The 22,996-nt window shown below is 41.5% G+C and overlaps 1 protein-coding gene across 2 annotated transcripts; it reads left to right on the top strand.

Moving 5' to 3' along the window:
- The first annotated feature begins 217 nt into the window (after window positions 1-217).
- Window positions 218-19,379, top strand: LOC124275398 (M-phase phosphoprotein 9-like). Of its 2 annotated transcripts, none has more exons than XM_046710966.1 (15): window positions 218-375; window positions 2,046-2,236; window positions 4,650-4,856; window positions 5,299-5,347; window positions 5,919-6,080; window positions 7,020-7,073; window positions 9,951-9,998; window positions 11,266-11,330; window positions 11,744-11,827; window positions 13,096-13,221; window positions 13,850-14,409; window positions 16,140-16,270; window positions 17,128-17,214; window positions 17,397-17,459; window positions 18,650-19,379. In XM_046710966.1, the coding sequence occupies exons 1-15, from the start codon at window positions 223-225 to the stop codon at window positions 18,743-18,745; spliced, it is 2,076 nt and encodes a 691-aa protein (XP_046566922.1). In that variant the 5' UTR covers window positions 218-222; the 3' UTR covers window positions 18,746-19,379. The 2 variants fall into 2 exon arrangements, with proteins under 2 accessions (XP_046566922.1, XP_046566912.1); XM_046710956.1 differs by having other exon boundaries at window positions 13,847-14,409.
- The last annotated feature ends 3,617 nt before the right edge of the window (window positions 19,380-22,996 follow it).

Genomic DNA, 22,996 nt, shown 5'->3' with positions numbered 1-22,996 from the left:
AAGGGGATGAGGACCAGATACCATACAGTGGACCATCTCGAGGACCCACGTCAGCGGACCCATTGAGAACACCCACCCTACGGCCCCATCAAGAGAGACGGGTTCCGTCTTACGGCGATCTTGCTGAATATCAAGTGCAGCAATCTACTTCATTGCCGTCCGTAGGTCCCTTGAACAAGCTTTTGACTCTCCTACTCGGTCACCCGAAGGAGCTATGTTGCCATGGAGACTGGATATGTATCACCAAGGAGATCTACAGGAATGGGAGATTCCAGCTTGTCAAGGTCAAGGTCAGATGTTACAGAAGACCGTCTGCTCCGGGGCGGGGTATACAGCAGTCCTATGCCGATCTCCAAAGTGAAGAGCTCAAACAGGGTAAGGTGTACTGTAACATTCTTAGGAACCGATTTTCTTGTCAGGGTCATGGCACATCTGCTGAAATAATGACATATATTACAACTGGAACTGCTGTCATTTGGTTCATTTAGTGTCACATGATACCCAGGTGGTTCTCATGCTATTGACCACAAGGTAGGCTGCTCCAGTGTTGTGTTAATTTGGCAGATTGCTGTCATCATTGTGATATTAGCGCTAGGAATAAAATGACATCTTCTTACCGGTGGGATTGTACATGGTACATACAGTCAGGCCGCGTTAATCCGAACACTTCCGTTTTTCATCAAAAATGTTCAGATAGTGAAACGTACGGACTACTGAAATGAACCATTATGTACACCACTACAGTAGAGTTACTTCCCCTTGACATACCGAGACAAGAACATACATATACATGTAATAAATGACTTAATTACAGTTTGTATAACAATCAAAACTCAGAAACTCACTCGGGTTTAAAGAAATAGCCAATGACAGTGGTGTTGGAGTCAGGCAATGAACTTTCATGTTGGTCAATTTGACATTGGCACACTTGTGACTGGCAGTGTTGTCACTAAGTAAGATCATATGTCGACCACGTGATCGCATCTGTCTGTCAAAAGATATCAGCCAATCACAAAACATGTCTGATGTCATCCGTGCTTTGTTGTTGAAACGATAGCGAGCATACATTTCTGGGTTACATCCAAAACATCTGGGACGTCTGGATTTGGTGATGACAAATGGCCTAAGTTTGATAATGCCATTTGCGTGTGCACAAGTGAGAGCTATTAATTGATTAAAATCACAAACTAACGACATGTTCAACTCAGAAGTTTCACCTCACTTGTCAGTTACCAATGAAGTTTACCGATGAAGATCAGCGCTTATCAGTGGTGCTCATGAGGTAAGTGGATTATCCGAACCTTTTTGATGTGCCGCTGGATTAATGAAGCAAAACCAAGTGTAATTAGCTAATCAGTTACCGCTAATTAACGTCCGGATCCGGAGAGTGAAGCACCAGATTAATGAATCAACAGTTAATGAGTTTACATAGTAAACAAACTGCCTCCGTGGTGTAGTGGTTAGAGCGTCCGCCCGGAGAGCGGAAGGTCGCGGGTTCGATCCCCGACCGCGTCATGCCAAAAGACCTTAAAATATGGTACTTGTTGGTCCCTGCCTGGCGCTCGGCATTAATGGGTACAACAAGGACTGGTCGGCTCGGAGTCAGTATAATGTGTCTGAGTGGGGTATTCATGCTTCACTGCGGCATGGTATCTCAGTGGGCTAGCACTATAAAACCAGCTTCAGTCTGGGCTAGTACAAGCAGCCGCACATACACACGCATGCAAGTCGTCATATGAGCGAAATATTCTCAAGCACGACGATAAACCCCATTTCACCTCACCTCACCTCACCTCACCTCACCTCACCTCACCTCACCTCACCTCACCTCACATAGTAAACAAGATTGGTTACAGCTAGCTACCGTTTGGATATCGTGGGAATCGAATTATCGGGGTCCGGACTAACGCGGTCTGACTGTATACCCATCAAACAATTCCTTCTTCATGTCTTTCTGGTCTTTGACGTACTTTGTTCCTCTGGTATTATGGTTATCCTGATTATTCTCCTTCATGTTTTGAAAAATTGAAATCTCTCATTTTCAGTCATTGTCATTTTCAAAGAAATCCTTGTCAGAAAGTCAGCACTCTAGCCCCCCGCCAATGCATGAGCACCGACCCAGTTCTGCTGCAGAGCGCCCTTTTGATGTGCGTCTCCGTCCGGATCTGTCCCACCGGGGAGAGGAGTCTGTGTTGATGGGAGACTCCCTGTTTGTCGATAGTCAGCTGTCAATGAGGTAATCCTGTCTCCAGCCCTCATGGATCCATGAAGACCTGGGTTAGAATTGGTCTTCAGTAACCATGCTTGTCATAAGAGGCCACTTACGGGATCGGGTGGTCAGGCTCACTGACTTGGTTGACATATGTTATCATATCGCAATTACATACTGGTAGGTCAATGCTCATGCTGTTGATCACTGGATTGTCTGGTCCAGACAGACTACTGTCATATTTCTGCAATGTTGTTGAATGTGGTGTTACAGTGGGGTCGCCCAGTGGTTAAATCGTTGGCTCGTCACGCCGAAGATCCGGGTTTGAATCCCCACATTGGTACATTGTGTGAAGCCCATTTCTGGTGTCCCCCGCCGTGATGTTGCTGGAATATTGCTAAAAGCGGCGTAAAACCAAACTCATTCAGTCAGTCAGTCCTGAACTATAGTTTTGAAGGAAGCAGTATCTGTGATGTTTCTGACGATAACAAACTCAGTCAGTCAGTCAGTCAGTCACACAACCGACCAACCAACCTCCATGGGGATTCTGGATATGAATTCGACCCCAGCAACCAATGCTGGTCGGGTAGGCTGGCTGGCTGGCTGAGTATGGTTTTACGCCGTTTTTAGCAATATTCCAGCAATATCACGGCGGGGGACACCAGAAATAGTTGTACCCATGTGGGGAATCGAACCCGGGCCTTCGGCGTGACGAGCGAACGCTTTAACCACTAGGCTACCCCAACGCCCCCTGGTCGGGTAGGAGCAGCTGCATGTAATCATGACTTAGTTGGTTGCATACTATTGTACCTTCATCTCAAGGTTATTTGCTCATGATATCTGTCGAGATTATCATAATTGTCTGAATCAGATGTGGTCTATGTAATTATTAGACTCCCGCTGATTGCTGAATGTCTCTTTGTCATTCATTCATTTGTCACTCCGTAATATTCCGGTGACATGAACGACTCAGGATCAGAAGATCAATTGATTGATATTGTGAACAATGATCTTCACCATCGGGGTGTGATGTCGTACTAATTATCAACCACGGCAGCAAGATTTACCAGATTTGGTCAGCTCTTATGACCGCAACAGGTCTTCACCAGAATCACATTTGGGTGGTGAATGTTGTCAAGTCTGACCTTAGGGATCGTTCATAATTTATGGCTAGGGGGGTGATGATGATTTTAATGGGGGCTTACCAATTTTGTTCTGGGGAGGTAGGAGGGGTCAGCAATTTGTACATAAAAATATTAAAATGTTATGCTTAAAAATTATGGGGATGGGGGTCATTGATTTTGTACATGACATGCAGGGGCGATCACTTCCTTTATGCATAATTTTAGGGTGGGGGGTGGGGTCATTCACAAATACATGCTTCTCGATAAAAATCATCACCCACCCCCCACCCCCCGAGACAAAAGTTATGAACGGCCCCTTATTTGATCGTCTCTCACGGGCGGTGGGGTAGCCTAATGGTTAAAGCGTTGGCTCGTCAAGCCGAAGACCCGGGTTCGAATCCCCACATGGGCACAATGTGTGAAGCCCATTTCTGGTGTCCCCCGCCGTGATGTTGCTGGAATATTGCTAAAAGCGGCGTAAAACCAAACTCAGTCAGTCAGTCAGTCGTCTCTCACAACAGACATAGGTTCTTCTATAGGGCCATCTATAGGGTCAGAATTTTGTTTCACGCTGTCAATGCATATGGACATAAGTATGAGATTGCACTGATCAATAATAGCAGAGATGCCAACCCTTACACTTTGGGCGTAATTATTACGATTTTGACCTTTATATTACGCCATTACACTTAATCTGCGAAACTTACGCTTTCTACTCGTTTTAAGAAACTTCATAAAGTGGAAAAAAAATCACAGGGAAGTGTTTCGTAACGCACCGGTACAGTGGTTCAGAAATGGTCTTACTGTTAGCATCGCGCTTATTCCAATTAACTTATAAGGAATTAAAGTATTTTGTGTCCCCTGACCAACAATTTTCGTGTATGGAGCTTCATAATGATTGGTCACATGTATTTCTGTCTAGAATATTTCCTATACATGTGAATAAACCTTCTTACAACTACTTTTTATAAAGTTATCACCTTTCACTAAGTATTTTCTTTTAAGTATTACACTTTTTAGGTCCAAATTACACTTTTTGACCTCAGGTATTACACTTAGGTAGGCCCAAAATAGGGTTGGCATCTCTGTAATAGGTTGCACTAGTTTATGTGGTTTAATGCTGCTCTCGGCTATATGGCAGCTGTTTGTAAATAATCAAGTCTGGACAAGACAATCCAGTGATCAACATCATGAGCATCGCTCTACATTGCATAAACAAATCAAACCCGCATTAACATGGTTAAGAAAAACCCAGCGTATGTAAGTGATAAATGCGATATGTAAGATTTTACACTGGCATTGTTGTTTTTTCCCAGTACCCGAATCAACCTGCGAGAGAAGCACGCCAAGCACCTGTCTGACCTGCGGGAATACTACGAGGCGGAAATGGCAGAACTGAGGTCATCACTAAGTGCTACACATACATCCAGTGAATCTGCACACGAACGAATCCTGCGAGAAGAGAGTCAAGAACTTAAACTTCGGTGTCAGAGCTTAGACGATCAACTACATGATGCCAAAGTGTCAGTAACAATTACATTTTTTCTGTTATATACTGATGGCTTCATGTAAAATTCACTTTTTTTGCATTTCAACCTGCAGAACATACTCTGTGATGATAGAAGCTGAAATATATGTTTTGCAAATTAATGTTAAATATGCTTTCTCAGCAATTGGTAATCATTATTTAGTGAACACAATATTATTTTGAAGAAATGGACCAGTGATGATGATGATGATGATGATGATGATGATGATGATGATGATGTATGTGATGTATGTCGAGGTGGTATACTTCTCAGAAGAAATAATACAACGCCTCATTCTTTCCTGTAACAATCTGTTATGCATAACTATAGTGATGAGAAAGAATCATATTGTCCTTTGTGTAGTGTATGTTGTTGCTACCAACATCATGTACAGTTAATCTCTGGAGTTAAAAACAGGTTACTTTTCTTCTTTCAGGCGAATAAGGGACCTAGAACAAAAATTACAAGGTTTAGAAATCCGTGCAGTAAGTGCTTTACTACATGTACTGTATGTTTGTTGTCTATTCAGTGTAGCATATCTGTGTTTTATTGTCTTAGATACTCAAGTATCCAAGCATTATCAACCATTCTGTATAAAGTATTCTCATACATACTATCCAAGTAGTCATGCACTCAAGCCAAGTATTGTCATACACATGAGCCAGACATTGTCATACACTGTATACAAACATACACTAACAGAGTGCTGTCCTACACAGTTTCCAAGTATTGTCATACACTGTCCAAGTATTGTCGTAAGCAGTGTTAAAGTATTGTGAAACACTAACAGTGTGCTGTCCTACACAGTGTCCAAGTATTGTCATACAGTGTCCAAGTATTGTCATACACAAGCAGAGTACTGTCCTACACAGTGTCCCAAGTAATGCCATACGGTATCCAAGTATTGTCCTACACAAGTGGTGTACTGTCCTACACAGTATCCAAGTATTGTCATACACAATGTCCAAGTATGTCCTATATAGTAACCAAGTATTTTGATGCTGAAGTGAATTGTCTCCTCCCCAGTGGATAGTAATGTAGATTTTCTCTCCTCAGACTGATTACTCGACTCGCTATGACGAGTCGCAGCGAACAGTGTTGAAGCTACGAGGACGGGTAGACGAACTTCACTCCTACGTCAAGGACAAGGACAGTCAGTATAGGGATCTGGAGTCTACAAACAGACAGCAAACCCAGGCTCTGAAAGATGCATACAAGGTTGGTAATTCCTTGTCCATGACAGTGGTTTTACAAATTTGATGATTATATTTTCTCTTAATGGTGTATGTGTAATAGAGGGTTCATTTCCCCTGGTTCATTATTTTCTTTGAATAATATACCTTGGTTATTGATTCCCTCTGGAAAATTCAATGTAGATGATCTATTCCTTCAACTGTTAGGGGAATCGTACACCTAGGATATATTTTTACAAACCAGAAACGTTTATGGGGGAAGAATATCTCTATATAGCTCTTAAAAATAAAGGTGATAGATCTACTTGAGGTATGGCAAGATGTTTTGGTTATTTGGAAAGCTTGGAAATTCTGGTTTTCCAATACCAGTGTTGCCAGACTTAAAGTGTGTCAGGCAACAAATCTTTTGGAGGTGTTTCCATGGTAACCATGTTATTTTAGAAATAGCACCACTGCAACATATTAATGGATCAGTCTTTAGTATGAATAGATATTTTATCATTTTTGAGAATGTGTTGTTCCAAACACTTTCATCGATCCATGTTGGAGGTCAAGGTCAACGTCACAGTTTTATCTCTGTCATTTAAAACTGCAGATTGCATCATGTGTCCATCATGATGCGTTTGGTATCATCAGAATCATCACAGATACTGCTTCCTTCACAACTATAGTTCAGGATGGTAAATGTGAAGACACATGGGATTTAAAGCGTTTTCATGGTAACCATGCATTTTCAACAGTATCTAAGAAATGCAATATGTCATGCCATAATATCTAAATATTGCTTTTTGAGGATGTTTACAGGTGTTCATTTTATTCTGCTCTGCATCATTAATACATGTGAATAAACATCTGCATGGTCCGAGGTCAAACAGATGCAGTAGATTGTGAAAAGCTCTTTGGGTTGTTTTTCAATTGCATTAAGTTACTTGTAAGGCTGTAGCTATGTGTGCTTGTGTTACAGCATCAGCAGGAGTTGACGGAGAGCAGCAGGCGGGACAAAGAGGCTCTCAAGAGGGTATGTACTTGCATGCTGTCATCAGAACAGTTAGTGGGTGGGGTCAGGCATGGATGGTCAGTCTGTCTGATTTGTTAGTGCAGGCTCTCAAGAGGGTATGTACTTACATGCTGTCATCAGAACAGTTAGTGGGTGGGGTCAGGCATGGATGGTCAGTCTGTTTGATTTGTTAGTGCAGGCTCTCAAGAGGGTATGTACTTACACGCTGTCATCAGAGCAGTTAGTGGGTGGGGTCAGTCATGGATGGTCAGTCTGTCTGATTTGTTAGTGCAGGCTCTCAAGAAGGTATGTACTTACACGCTGTCATCAGAACAGTTAGTGGGTGGGGTCAGGCATGGATGGTCAGTCCGTCAGATTCATTAGTGCAGGCCCTCAAGAGGGTATGTTCTTACATGCTGTTGTCAGAACAGTTAGTGGGTGGGGTCAGGCATGGATGGTCAGTCTGTCTGATTCATTAGTGCAGGCTCTCAAGAGGGTATGTACTTAACATGCTGTCATCAGAACAGTTAGTGGGTGGGGTCAGGCAAGGATGGTCTGTCTGTCTGATTCATTAGTGCAGGCTCTCAAGAGGGTATGTACTTACTACGCTGTCATCAGAACAGTTAGTGGGTGGGGTCAGGCAAGGATGGTCTGTCTGTCTGATTCATTAGTGCAGGCTCTCAAGAGGGTATGTACTTACACGCTGTCATCAGAACAGTTAGTGGGTGGGGTCGAGGCAAGGATGGTCTGTCTGTCTGATTCATTAGTGCAGGCTCTCAAGAGGGTATGTACCACACACTGTCATCAGAACAGTTAGTGGGTGGGGTCAGGCAAGGATGGTCTGTCTGTCTGATTCATTAGTGCAGGCTCTCAAGAGGGTATGTGTACTTACGCTGTCATCAGAACAGTTAGTGGGTGGGGTCAGGCAAGGATGGTCTGTCTGTCTGATTCATTAGTGCAGGCTCTCAAGAGGGTATGTACTTACACACTGTCATCAGAACAGTTAGTGGGTGGGGGTCAGGCAAGGATGGTCTGTCTGTCTGATTCATTAGTGCAGGCTCTCAAGAGGGTATGTACTTACACGCTGTCATCAGAACAGTTAGTGGGTGGGGTCAGGCAAGGATGGTCTGTCTGTCTGATTCATTAGTGCAGGCTCTCAAGAGGGTATGTACTTACACACTGTCATCAGAACAGTTAGTGGGTGGGGTCAGGCAAGGATGGTCTGTCTGTCTGATTCATTAGTGCAGGCTCTCAAGAGGGTATGTACTTACACACTGTCATCAGAACAGTTAGTGGGTGGGGTCAGGCAAGGATGGTCTGTCTGTCTGATTCATTAGTGCAGGCTCTCAAGAGGGTATGTACTTACACACTGTCATCAGAACAGTTAGTGGGTGGGGTCAGGCAAGGATGGTCTGTCTGTCTGATTCATTAGTGCAGGCTCTCAAGAGGGTATGTACTTACACGCTGTCATCAGAACAGTTAGTGGGTGGGGTCAGGCATGGATGGTCAGTCTGTCTGATTCATTAGTGCAGGCTCTCAAGAGGGTATGTACTTACACGCTGTCATCAGAACAGTTAGTGGGTGGGGTCAGGCATGGATGGTCAGTCTGTCTGATTTGTTAGTGCAGGCTCTCAAGAGGGTATGTACTAACATGCTGTCATCAGAACAGTTGGAAGGTGGGGTCAGGCATGGATGGTCAGTCCATCTGATTCATTAGTGCAGGCTCTCAAGAGGGTATGTACTTACACGCTGTCATCAGAACAGTTAGTGGGTGGGGTCAGGCATGGATGGTCAGTCTGTCTGATTTGTTAGTGGTGGCTCTCAAGAGGGTATGTACTAACATGCTGTCATCAGAACAGTTGGAAGGTGGGGTCAGGCATGGATGGTCAGTCCATCTGATTCATTAGTGCAGGCTCTCAAGAGGGTATGTACTTACACGCTGTCATCAGAACAGTTAGTGGGTGGGGTCAGGCATGGATGGTCAGTCTGTCTGATTCATTAGTGCAGGCTCTCAAGAGGGTATGTACTTAACACGCTGTCATCAGAACAGTTGGTGGGTGGAGTCAGGGCATGGATGGTCAGTCCATCTGATTTGTTAGTGCAGGCTCTCAGAGGGTATGTGCCTACAGTCATCAGAACAGTTAGTGGGTGGGGTCAGGCAAGGATGGTCAGTCTGTCTGATTTATTAGTGCAGGCTCTCAAGAGGGTATGTACTTACACGCTGTCATCAGAACAGTTAGTGGGTGGGGTCAGGCAAGGATGGTCAGTCCGTCTGATTTGTTAGTGCAGGCTCTCAAGTGGGTATGTACTTACACGCTGTCATCAGAACAGTTAGTGGGTGGGGTCAGACATGGATGGTCAGTCTGTCTGAATTGTTAGTGTAGATGTACTACGGAAACCATTATGGAGAAACCAAACTATGAAGTATGTACTCACTTTATGTAGAAATAGCCTCACAAATTCCAAACTAGACAGTCCCAATAAATTTTGAGTGCTAATTATGAGAACCTGGAACATTTTTAATGCAACAAATCGAGAGTGAGTGGATTAATTTTGTTGTGGCAAGGGACGAATTCATGCAGCCAAGTGAATTAATCAGTTTGCACCGTCAAAATATTAACTGCACCATGTTATGAACAATCCTATCACTAACAGTGTCACTGACAAAAGACGATTATGTATGAGCAATGTGAGACTGATATTCATAGCTTCATTATCTACAGAAAAACTCACTTTACTTTATGTCTGAAAGCAGGTTTTGGTAGATTCCTGCTTTTAAACTGACATTTTCATTCATAAATTCAGTTAGTTTCTGCTTGGCAAATTCAGCTTGACTATTGAAAGTCATGTATTATGCAGTGTGATACTATTTTAACCATATGTCTTTTACAATTGCAGTTGCTCGACAAGTACGATGATTTGGAAAGAGAACATGATATTTTGAGGGTAATAAAATCTTCATTAATTTCTAGTGATGGTATTGGCTTGAATTTTGTATTGCAGTTTGTTGCAATAATGATTCTTGTATTATAGAATGGTCTACAATATATTGCATATGTTCTTTCATCTGTAGATTGTTTCGTATTAAGAAAAAATATCCATGGAACCTTCCCTGCTCATATTAGACAATATAATAACAGACATTATATACGGAATGCTGGTCAGGAATAGTTTCCCTATTTCATCGCTGGAATCGTGCTAAATTCTGAATTTGAAAATTTCAATTCGACTTGTCACTCATATAAAACCTGCCGTTAGTGATACATGTGGTCTCACCTTAGGCAAGTGAGTTTGTTCAAAATTGCCTCTGTTCACCCAGCAGAAGATGGGTACCCGGTGGGATATGTCATGTGACTATAACCTTCTAGCGCCTCAAAGGCAGCTTGGGTTATCCGGGGTAATAATAATCAGATTCTGATAAAGCGCCGCAAGCAATCACTTGTTGTTTGGAGACTGTGCGCTATAGAACATTACTTTTTATTAGGATGAAAATCTGCATGATTTTGAGAAATGAAATATACAGATATTTTTCAAACACATTGTGATACATGTTAGCAGTAGGGCTGTAACGATGTATCAAACTATGAATGGATTACAGTTGTTGAGTCTCCAATAGCAAATAATCGATGGTAGAAAGGAAAAACTATCGATGCATCGATAGTATGTGTGACTATTGATAGTTTCGTAATTGACTTGTGTTGATAAATGAGTAGCTCAAAATACAGGAAGTACCAGATTAGACATTGAGGCTAAAAGATGCTAAATCATTACGATAACAGATCACTTGAGACAGTATTCTTGGCAAACTCACTTATCCATACCAACACCTGATTGTAATGTTTATGAAATATTTTTGCCATGCTTGTATATATTGACTTGGTTGACACATGTCATCGTATCCCAATTGCGTAGATCGATGCTCTTGATGTTGATCACTGGGTTGTCTGGTCCAGACTGGATTATTTACAGATCGCCGCCATATAGCTGGAATAATGCTTGTATATCTCTTGTAATGCATGAAGCACAACTATTTACAGATCGCCGCCATATAGCTGGAATAATGCTTGTATATCTCTTGTAATGCATGAAGCACAACTACAATTTCTGCCATTATTTGAACTGTTTGTTAGGTTATCAAGTCACAAATGATGGCCTTTATTATGTTTATAGCCTATTATGATTGTGGTGGTAACTAGTCACTTACATCTTTCAGGGGCGTTTGGGGGACAGTGATAGGAAGCTACAGCTGTCTCGCCAAGAGGTGGCAGATCGTGATAAGTAAGTGGTGTTACCTGGCGGTATGTAAACTGTTTGATGGAAGTTAAGGAATACCTGACTCACAATCTGTCATGGCACATTTCACACTGGCACAGTACATTTAAGTTAAATCAATGTGAACATGGCAGTAATATTTGAAATCCTTCTGCATTTCAATCTTAAAGATCAGGGTTAGAATTGATCTTCAGCAACCCATGCTTGTTGTAAGAGGCGACTGACATGATCGAGTGGTCAGGCTCGCTGACTTGGTTGACACATGTCATCGTATCCCAATTGAGTAGTCAATGCTCATGCTGTGAATCACTGGATTGTCTGGTCCAGACTCGATTATTTACAGACTGCTGTCATAAAGCTGCAATATTGCGTTAAACAAGAAACACTAAAAACTAATGCTGACTCTGTGTGAATTTCAGGACTATTTCCAAGTTGGAGCTTCACAGCAAACAGCTTGCGAGGGAGAATGAGAACTTGAAACACAAGGCAGCGATTGCACTAAGGTTAGTGATGTTCACCTCTATGTGTATAGTGAGGATGGATGGATGGATGGAATGGATGAATGGATGGAAGAAAGATGATGGATGGAATGGATGGAAGAAAGATGATGGAATGGATGGATGAAGAAAGATGATGGATGGATGGATGGAAGAAAGAAAGATGATGGATGGATGGAATGAATGGATGGATGAAAAAAGATGATGGATGGATGGAAGAAAGAAAGAAAGAAAGATGATGGAAGATGGATGGATGGATGAAAGAAAGATGATGGATGGATGAATGGAAGAAAGATGATGGGTGGAAGAAAGAAAGATGATGGATGGATGGATGGAATGAATGGATGGATGAAAAAAGATGATGGATGGATGGAAGAAAGAAAGATGATGGAAGATGGATGGAAGAAAGATGATGGGTGGAAGAAAGAAAGATGATGGATGGATGGATGGAAGAAAGATGATGGAAGATGGATGGATGGATGAAAGAAAGATGATGGGTGGAAGAAAGAAAGATGATGGATGGGAGGAAGGAAGAAGGATGGAGGGAGCAAGGGGCGAGGGATAAACATTTTTGGCCAAAGATTGAAAGGAATTTTCAAATTTCTATTTCTTCTTGGGATTAGGCATAACCTGAAGTGTTGTGAAGTTTGAAGGTTAAATTTCTGCATGTTTGATTATAGTATTCCATTAGAGACAATAAGAACATCAGAAAGTTTGTGACCCTTTTACACCACAGTATACAATGATAGCCATACCTTTACTGCAACCCACCCACCTGCCAAGCTTTATTATCTGGCCTCTCACATCAGTGTCGTTTTCTGATTGGCTGAACGCTCTTCTATTATTTCCAATGTACCCCGCTTACAAGCGAGTAACATTTTCTATGTACCTCGCTGTCAATGGCAACTCATTCGTTACTTCGTAGTAGTAATTCTTTATCTCGAATAACATTGAATCATGTATGATGTACGGAAATTACCACGTTTTGCGAATGCAAATCGATGGAAGGGAGATAACTCTAAATTTGTTTTCCTTGTCCTCCATGCTATGATCTGATACCTGTGCTGCAATCAGTTTAAACTTACCAATGAGGTGCTCGGTAACACAAATACGTTGTTCACTGGTCCCTCCGGGCCCATGGGTTGATGTACCCTCGATGTTTCTTTATGTTCCCCTCGCCCTTCGGGCTCAGGGAACATAAACATCATGGTACATCAGCCCATGTCCCCCTAGAGACCAGTGAACAACTTATAATATAGTATTTCTGTTCACAGTATGGCTTCAGCAAAGACCAGTTATGAAGACTCATATGGATATAGCGAAAGCCATCGCTCAGCGGAACCAAATCAAGGGGAGATAATCAATGGGAGGACTTCAGCTCCGTATATGTCCATGGAAAGGTACTTTAACATTGTGATATGGGCAACCCTCATTTCAGTATCAAGATGTCTCTAAATATTGTGGAAATCTGATTTAGGTGTTGAATTAATTCAGTATCTTTAAACATGATGGCCTCTTGAACATGTGTATTTTTAATTCCAACTACAAAACAGTTTTTCACATGCTCGGTCATTGCTACGCACATAAATGCCTTGCATTTGGACTGATACTTACCTGTAGATACTTGGTCCCTGAAGGGCACATTCAGTTACTTTGCAAGTCCTGTGTACTGGTGTCAGTTATCTGTGCATACTTGGTCCCTGACGTTCACGTTAAACTGGGGTGGTGAGTTAGCCTTGTAATTAAAGCATTAAGCCACGTCACCAAAGATCCGGGTTTCGATACCCACATGGGTACAATGTGTGAAGCCCAGTTCAGGTGTCCCCCACGGTGACAATGCCCATTAAACATGTCAAACGACTTTGCAAGTCCTGTACACTGGTGTCAGCATTCTGGGATCTCTTCACCGATTTGGAAATTAGAGGTTGCATCATCACTAAATTCAGGGTCAATAACAACTGTTATAATCTTTTAGTCAGTCACCAAGGCAAGTACACTGTCTATTAATGCTGTTACTTGTATCAGCAGATTATATGTGAGCGAACCGGGGGGTCACAGAAGAGTCGAATCATCTCCCGAGTCAGATGTTGACAGTGACAGCGGCCCCTCACCGCTACTGAAGGCTGAGAGGGAACTACGCAGACTTCAGACAGACTCCACCAGCAGCTTCAGGGAAGGCTTTCAGCCTAAACTCCAGAAGAAATTTTACGGCAGTGAAGTGGCCTATCCAGGTCGGTACAGAGAGGCTGCCTCCAGCTCAAAGCTTGATTCGTCACGATCTAAACAAAAATACCTCGCCGGAAAGTTATCAAACTCACCCAAACCCAAAAATCAGAGTCGGAATATGTCTCGGTCAGATACTCAAATCAATTCGGTAGGAACTCACAATGGCATCCTGTCTCCCAAGCGAACCAAACTGAAACTGCAGCCGAAGGAACAATCCACTCCAACGAGGTTGGATGTTAGTCTGAACAACTTGACCAATGGTCATGATAGCAACCAGAAGAGCACCAAAGACAAATTGTCACGAGCAAAGTCAGAGCAGGCAGTTCCTGCTGCTGTGGAGGCATTGTCCAGAAGCAACCTAGGTGAGTTAGACAAACATGGTGGGAGACGCAGCCCGTAGGGTTTGGTTTGGTTTGGTTGGTTGGCTTTTTAGCACTGCACTCAGCAATATTCCAGCTATATGGCAACAATCTGTGAATAATCGAGTCTGGACCAGACAATCCAGTGATCAACATCGTGAGCATACGCTTAACATAGTGAGGGCGGTGGGATAGCCTAATGGTTAAAGCATTTGCTCGTCAGTCTGAACACCTGGGTTTGATTTCCACCATTGGCTACAATGTGTGAAGCCCATTTCTGGTGTCCCCCACCATGATATTGGTGGAATATTGCTAAAAGCAGCGTAAACCCAAACTCGCTCACTTCACATAATGTTCAAGATTCTTTTACATAGATGTCAATGCTTGAGGGGCAGGTTGATGGGTGCATGTCTCTCTGAGTTTGTGTGGAAAGGTGTGCTTGTTTTAGTCCAGACTACTGGCAGTTCTGTAGTGCAAGACACTCACATAGTGTACTGTTTCTGACCACACCACTGCTTGTTTTATTTTATGAGTGACAAGTGCCAGGCAAAGTAACAACAAGTTCCATATTTCAAACCCATGAAGGTCCAGGAAAGAATTGGTCTTCAGCAATAGGGCTGCGCAATATAACCGGTTCAGACATGAAAACGATCTTGGTGGAATATTGATTGAAAACCGTATTTTGACATGCATTCGGAGAAAACTTCATAACGCTTGGAAATCTTCAGATATTCCGTTTTTGAATTGTTCTTTCCCTGTTTCATTAGTGCCAAATGTTACTTAGACTACTTACTTTATTTTGTCATGATTAAGATTTTTAAAAAGGTTAATCTCATAGTGAGTTTACTGTTTTGGCTATAATCAACCACTAACCGAGGCAAGTAGTTTTGTTAACAACATAATCCTTGCAACATATTGCAAACCCATATGGCAATATCTTCCGGATCGCAATATCGTCTTCAATACCCACCCCTATTCAGCAACCTGTGCTTTTCGTAAGAGGCTACTAATGGGATCGGGTGGACGGACTTGCTGACTTGGTCGACAAATGTCATGGTATCCCAATTGAGTAGATTGATGATCATGCTGTTGATCACTGGGTTGTCTTGATTATTTATAGACCGCAATCATAGAGATGGAAGAGACTGGGTTCAACATAAAACAAACAAACAAGCAATAAAAACAAAACATCTTTCAACATCTGTTGGTATGATGTGGCTGGCAGACTGACCATCTGGTCTCTGGACAGAACCTCTGTCCACTACACTGGAGTGGCAGTGCAGAGAAACATGAAATATTGGCAGATTTCCTGAAGCTTAAAGCGTTCATTCCTCACGCCGAAGACCCGGGTTCTATTCCCCACATGGGTACAATATGTGAAACCCGGCCATTCTGATGTCCCCGTATGGTAATTGTTGGTATAGCTGGAATATTAATGAGTACATCAAGGACTGGCGTCGAGTCAGCATAATGTGTCTCACTCACTCCACTCACTCATCTGAAGCTTAGAAACTGTTTACCTGTATGACCAAGCAACTGATATGCATATTTGACCTAGTGGTTTAATATTCTCAAACCACGACGCTCATTTCACTCACCAAAGACCTCACCTTCCTCACCTCACCTCCCCATGTGGGTACAATGTGTGAAGCTCATTTCTTGTATCCTGCAGGGATTCACTCACTCACTCACTATATTTGAAATGCTCAATGAATCTTTTCAATTTTTCACAGGAGGCAAGTCTGTAGAGAGCACCCTGGAAAAGGTTCGATCAGGGAATTACGTGTCTCGGCCACAGTGGGAGGACATAGACACATCCATGGCACGACCAGCCAAATCTCAGACGTCTCCCAGACAGAACATGGTAGTAAAACTTCTTCTCAGTTGTCTTGTGGGTTTTTTTTGTTAGACCTTTCGCTCTGATAAGATGCTTGCAGATCTTGCAAACCCTCTGTTATGGCATTTCATGTAAAAGGTTTTTCATCACAGCTATTAGACATGTTGGCAGTAAAGAGGACATCTGTTTGAATTGTAAAAGATCATATTGTGATTGACAGCTAAAACGGGTATTTATGGCTAGCAAGTCATTAAGGTAGTATTTTTAGAATTATAGACTCACTCACTCCCTTACTCAGGTTGGGTAGCCTAGTGGTTAAAGCATTTGCTCATCACGCTGAAGACCCGGGCTCGATTCCCCACCTGAGTACAATGTGTGAAGCTCATTTCTGGTGTCCCCCGCGGTAATATTGCTGGAATATTGCTAAAAGCAGTGTAAAACCTCTCACTCACTCACTCACTCACTCAACGTTGACCGCCTCCGTGGTGTAGTGGTTAGAGCGTCCGCCCGGAGAGCGGAAGGTCGCAGGTTCGATCCCCCGACCGCGTCAAACCAAACGACGTTAAAATATGGTACTTGTTGGTCCCTGCCTGGCGCTCGGCATTAATGGGTACAACAAGGACTGGTCGGCTCGGAGTCAGTATAATGTGTCTGAGTGGGGTATTCATGCTTCACTGCGGCATGGTATCTCAGTGGGCTAGCACTATAAAACCAGCTTAAGTCTGGGCTAGTACAAGCAGCCGCACATACACATACACACGCCTGCACGTCGTCATATGAGCGAAATATTCTCAAGCTCGACGTAAAAACCAATTTCACCTCACCTCACCTCACTCAACGTCAATACTGTTATTGTTTTATCCTTCACTTGCCTGGTGTTTCAGACTCGAGAGGAGCGACTGAGAGAACGGCTTCAGGCTGTTGACAAACTAGAACGACACTACGATGATTTGCAAGCTGAGAAAAGAAAGGTACTGTACACTGTTTAACATTTTCCAGTTATACCCCACATAGCAAAAAATCATTCTTGTAACTGGGGAACCAGTCTTCAATTTGCTGTGCACACATTGTAAAATGGAACCTGAATTCAGTGAAATTTTGCTAATATAAATCTTATAATTTGCATGAAGGTGATTTTGGTGTATGTTTTCAGCTGGAGTCTGCGCTAATCAAAATTCCAATTCACGGTCGTAACAGGAAAATGATTCAAGACCAGGTATGTAATTTTGGTAATGGTAATGTCTTTGCAAGAAGCACATGGCTTGTGTAATGATGTGAGCATGGAAAACATACTCAGGACCTTGTCAGTATTTGTTCTAGAGATGCCAACCACTCCGATTTTGGCAGAGTTTCCCTGATTTTCAAATACAAAATCTGCTCTTCGCTTTCTCTTTATGGTATACAATTTCGCAAGTCAGCGGTGATTTATTTGAGTGAACACTGGTAAAAGCTTTCAGAAGTTTAGCGTGTGATCCTTTGGGTGTCGATTGTGTATATTGTGTGTTATTGGTGATGAAGTTTCTCAAAGTTTTTCTGAATGCATGTCATAGTCTGTATGAAAGTGAAACAAACTGGCAGAGTCGACCATGCTCTCACCCCCAACTCACACCTTTGGTGCTCAGGCCTGGCTTTCAGCCAGTCATGACTCCGTTTTCCTTAGATTCAGGGTTGGCATCTCTGTTTGTTTCATATGTTTCATGGCAGACAACTCGATAACATTCAGAAGTAAACAATGCGCACTGTGACCTATGAATCTGTATGTAGATGTTCCCTATGAAGATCTGGAGAGCGGAAGGTCGCGGGTTCGATCCCCGACTGCGTCATACAAAAAGACGTTAAAATATTGTACTTGTTGGTCCCTGCCTGGCGCTCGGCATTAATGGGTACAACAAGGACTGGTCGGCTTGGAGTCAGAATAATTTGTCTGAGTGGGGTATTCATGCTTCACTGCGGCATGGTATCTCAGTGGGCTAGCACTATAAAACCAGCTTCAGTCTGGGCTAGTACAAGCAGCCGCACACACACATACACAAGCATGCACGTCGTCATATGAGCGAAATATTCTCAAGTACGACGTTAAACCCAATTTCACCTCACCTCCCTATGAAGATCTATATGAGAATTGTTCTTTAGCAACCTGTGCTTATTGTAAGAGACGACAGAGGAAAAGGTGGTAAAACTTGCTGACTTGGTTGACACGTGTCATCATATCCCAATTGTGTAGATCAGTGCTCGTGCTGTTGATTACTGGATTGTCTGGTCCAGAAACGATTATTTACAGACATTGTCTCTCATTACAGATGGACCTGAAATTTTGAAATTATATCAAAAGCAAATATTTGGTTCATTTGACTTGGATTTTCTCTGTAATTGTCGACCCATGCTGACTTGTGTGTTTGGTTCCAGGGTGAGCTGGAAGGGAGACTGGACCAAGTGGACAAGGAGCTAGGATCGGTCAGAATGTCACTCAAGCGGTTCCAGGTTCTCAAGTCAACCATCTGATACTTGCCTCTCAACTTACTATGTCTTCCCATGTGATACATTCCTCTCAACTAGTTTACAGACGAATAAATGTGCTAGTTTGTGTATGATGACAACCTAGCTATTTAGAATATTAATCTATTTGTAGATCCTATATTAGCTAGTTTGAAATTCAGCATACAAGAAGTATGTGTGGCCAAGTTGATCCACTTTGTATATCTGTGATGGTGAAATGTCCAAACGTGATGTTGGTACTATATTCTTGTTTGATTTCAAGACCGAATGAGAGAGAGTTAACCCTGCTTTAAGCCGCATGAGCAACTTTGCAGCTATTCACGGCTATTTCAAGACTAATAATTTATTGTTAGTTATCAATATGTATTGCATCCTCGATAATCTCCAGGGTATACGTTACGATCACTCTCCACTATACCCTTGTTGCATCCACGGCTTGGCCCGATGATTTTATTACTTCCCTTTGCTGGCTCTGCAATCTCACAGTAGCCAATCAGCTAAGCCGCCATTACATACGAGCTTGCCAGTGTGAACAAAGATAGCAGTTGCAGTCACGAAGGTTTGTTCGCAGTACCACTCATATTTTTGGAGAAATAATACAGACAAATTGACAGATCTGAAACTTTCAAAAAATATATAAAAGAACTCCTTCTACGTCTTTCAGAGTATCTCTGCAACAATTGTGTTGCCAAGTTTAATCTGTTAGATAATTAAGAAGCGAAAGTGAGTTGTGATTGGTTGGCTCAATTTCCCAGCGTAGACACCTCATTGGATAAAAAAACAACAAAGGAGATTGTGTGTGTGTGTGTGTGTGTGCGTGCGTGCGTGCGTGCGTGTGTGCGTGTGTGCGTGTGTGTGTGTGGATGCATCCAGGGTATAGTTGAGAGTGATTGTAACGTATACCCTGGAGATTATCGAGGATGTATGTATTGGTGAGAGTGCAGAACTTGCTATTGACATAGCTTTGCAAGGTAATGTAAATCAAAGATGGAGAAAATCCATGATCAAACAATAGTTTTCATGGTGTAATATTTATTATGCATATCATGACAGGTTTTGTATATTTTATACTATCACGATATGATTATACCATATACAGAGATGCCAACTCATACGATTTTATTGTATTCGTTACGAAAAAACAACACAAAATATGTGACTACGATAGTAGTAAAATGTACGATTTTAAGAAAAATACATTAAACTATCAATAGCACAGCGCCACTGAGCAGCACTTGTTGGACATTAGGCGCTTAAACAAATGCATTATTATTATTATTATTATTATATGTACCATACACGATAAATTGCAAACACATTTTATTCAGCATTAAGTAATATGTGGACACTTACTATTGATTTAGGTGAGTACAATGTTAATAACAAGTTCTTAGAATATCTATGTATTCTGTATTAAATATGAAAATTCTTTGGAAAGGTTAATACTAAATTTTGCCCAAAAATACTAGTTTTTGCAACAGTTTTTGGCCAAAATACTATTTGGGCTAAATTATGGTTGGCATCTCTGCATATAGCTGTCGTTTCGTATCTCTCGTCCATAATTCATGAATATCAGTCTTTCTATATGTCTACAGGCAAACTCTATGGATAGCAACTTCTTTAATACATGAGTGCGACATTTCGATAAGATTCTTTCACCGTTGTTGAGCAGGAATGTAACATGAAGTGCAGATAAAGTATATATCCTGAGTGTAACAAAGAAATAATTCATTGAATTCACGAAAGGATATGGTTCAATTCAATGAAGGAATCGTAACAGCCCTAGTTGTGTACCACAAAATATCTACCAATTTACACTGTAGGACTTGCAGGATTATGTACTTTTACATCTCTGTTTGGCTACAAATCATCAGCAAGATCAAATGTAGCATATAAATAATAATTCCCAAATGGCATTGTGTAATCAAAGATCAAATGTATTTAATTTCAAGACATAATTTCTTCTTTTATCATTCTTGTCTTTATGCTTTTACTTTATTTCATTGAAACCAAACTCTTTGAATGGATTTCAGATTGAATACAAACTTACACAATTGTGTATTGTTTTGGGTACAGATGAGGGCAGCCATTTTGTTTTTCGAAAACCTGAACCGGTTTTGTTTTCGGAATGGGATCCTTGTTCTAAGTTCAAAGAAAGACTGATATTTAAGAAGCCTGATGTCGGGATACATTTACTGCATGCTATGCTGTAAATGCTTGTATTGTATTGAAGTAAAGTATCTTGCCAAGAATCACTCCAGCATGTAATATGAACAAATATGTAGCAATAATCTTACTGTAGCATTATTTATTTTCATGAAAAAGTCAATGTTTTTTAGCAACGGGTGAGATGCTGCATGGGTAATATTTGATAATATATTATTTGTCATACCAGCATATAAGATGTGATGAGATACCACTATATAGGGTACATCTTGCATACAGAATCATAGGGCAGAATCTAACAGTACAAATATGTCGCAATGTACTAAAGCATTATTCTACTTTCCTGACAAGTAATCAGATGTAGGTTTGATACTGAAACGGTCCTCTTTTCATCAATCTCTGCAGTGGGTTATATCTGTATAATTTTTTCAATATTTTTTTAAAAAGCGGATTTGAATATTATACAGTGAGAAAACTTGCACCAACATGTGAATAATAATTGCCACCACCTGTTCCAGTTAATCAAAAATATATATAGTAAATGATCTGTTACCCAAATATTGATCAAATTACTATGTATTTAATGATGTCATTTAGATGCCATGCCAAATATCCTTCTGTATTGACATCTGGTTCTCTCTTTCGTATCTGTATACATTGACATCATGGTTGTTGCTGAATTCTTGTCCGTCCTGATTCTGTTAATTTGTAACAGATCCTTGTTTTGCGTAAAGATGGACGTTACTTCGAACACAGAATTGTTAATGCAGATGACTTCGTGGTTTTGTAAATGCTTCTGACAGCATTCCACAAGCTGTCTCCTCATTATACACGATGCTCATCTGGTGCGGTGGGGTGGCCTAGTGGTTAAAGCGTTCGCTCATCACAACGAATACCCGGGTTCGATTCCCCACATGGGTACGATGTGTGAAGCCCAATTCTGGTGTCCCCTGCCGTGATATTGCTGGAATAATGCTAAAAGCGGCGTAAATCTAACTCACTCACTGACTTATCTGGACCCTAACTGATCCATGCCTCTCACTCCAACAGCCTCCAAAACTGGTATAGTAATTGGTGCATTTTAACATAAGAGTTGTATGTCCTGGGTAATGTTTGTACCTCTCTGCATCTCTGTGGTAGTGTGTTTGACAACCTGCAGTCAGTGGCGAGAGATTGTAAGACATGCCCGATGTTCGCTAGTCTGGTTTGTGTATCTATCCTGTTTTTATTTATGTTTTGTATATGAATGGAGCCTTTTCATCAACACAACCCTTTAAATCTCCACCACCTAAAATGCCTGTTTTATCAATACCTTCTGCAGTTAAGGCCTAGTTAACTGATAACTGATCATTACTGATTGCAAACTAAAAAAGTTGGACGACTGATTTTGGATTTCAACCCTGTTCAAAGTTAAAGCAAACTGAAATTGTGTTGTGAAAGTCTTGCCCATGAGGTATTTATCGATTGTCAGCAAGTCAGAATTTCTTTCTTTACCAATCTGGATCCAGGTAGGGAGATTTCTGGAAATTTAACATCATACAATGCTGTTGCAAGTTTCAGTATTGTAGAACAATACTTATCCTAGTGTGATTTATCTAAAGAATTGTAACTACAAATTTGTAGGCAAGTTTTGTGACACTAGTGAGTTTTTTTGTTAAGTCTATGTAACACCTTTCTGTCTTTGATATGCTTTTTGTGCAAAAACAACTTTTGCATACAATATCTGCATCAGTTTTACTACTTCTTTACATTTTGTTCAGAATGGCAGGTGAAATTGCGAGTAGTGTAAAATCAGCAAAACTGAGTTATAATGAGAGAATTGTGATAATATCTACTCTCAAAATATTGGCCCTTCGGTTAACTTTATAGGTTACAAAATTGGTCAGACTAGACAAGTAGAAACATATCCCTTCCTATATCCTTTCTTAGACATCCCATCGTTTTGTTTTTTGTCCATTCGATTGATGCTCCGGCAGTGGATCACTGGGTTGTCTGGCACAGACTCGATTATTTACAGACCATCGTAGTACAGCTGGAATATTGCTGAGTGTGGCATTAAACAACAAATGGACGATATTTACCTTTTCATAG

This window comes from Haliotis rubra, unplaced genomic scaffold (genome assembly GCF_003918875.1).
Source record: "Haliotis rubra isolate DU_JTF1 unplaced genomic scaffold, ASM391887v1 Scf1047, whole genome shotgun sequence".
Lineage (NCBI taxonomy): Eukaryota > Metazoa > Mollusca > Gastropoda > Lepetellida > Haliotidae > Haliotis > Haliotis rubra.
Note: the sequence above shows the minus strand (reverse complement) of the source record. Positions and strands in the feature narration are given on the sequence as shown.

Excerpts from the sequence above, each read along its gene's own strand:
- LOC124275398 (XM_046710956.1), top strand. The coding sequence starts at position 223 with ATGGAGACTGGATATGTATCACCAAGGAGATCTACAGGAATGGGAGAT. Across the intron at positions 4,857-5,298 it reads CAACTACATGATGCCAAAGT|GCGAATAAGGGACCTAGAAC; the intron begins GTCAGTAACAAT and ends TTCTTCTTTCAG. Across the intron at positions 16,271-17,127 it reads CGTCTCCCAGACAGAACATG|ACTCGAGAGGAGCGACTGAG; the intron begins GTAGTAAAACTT and ends CTGGTGTTTCAG.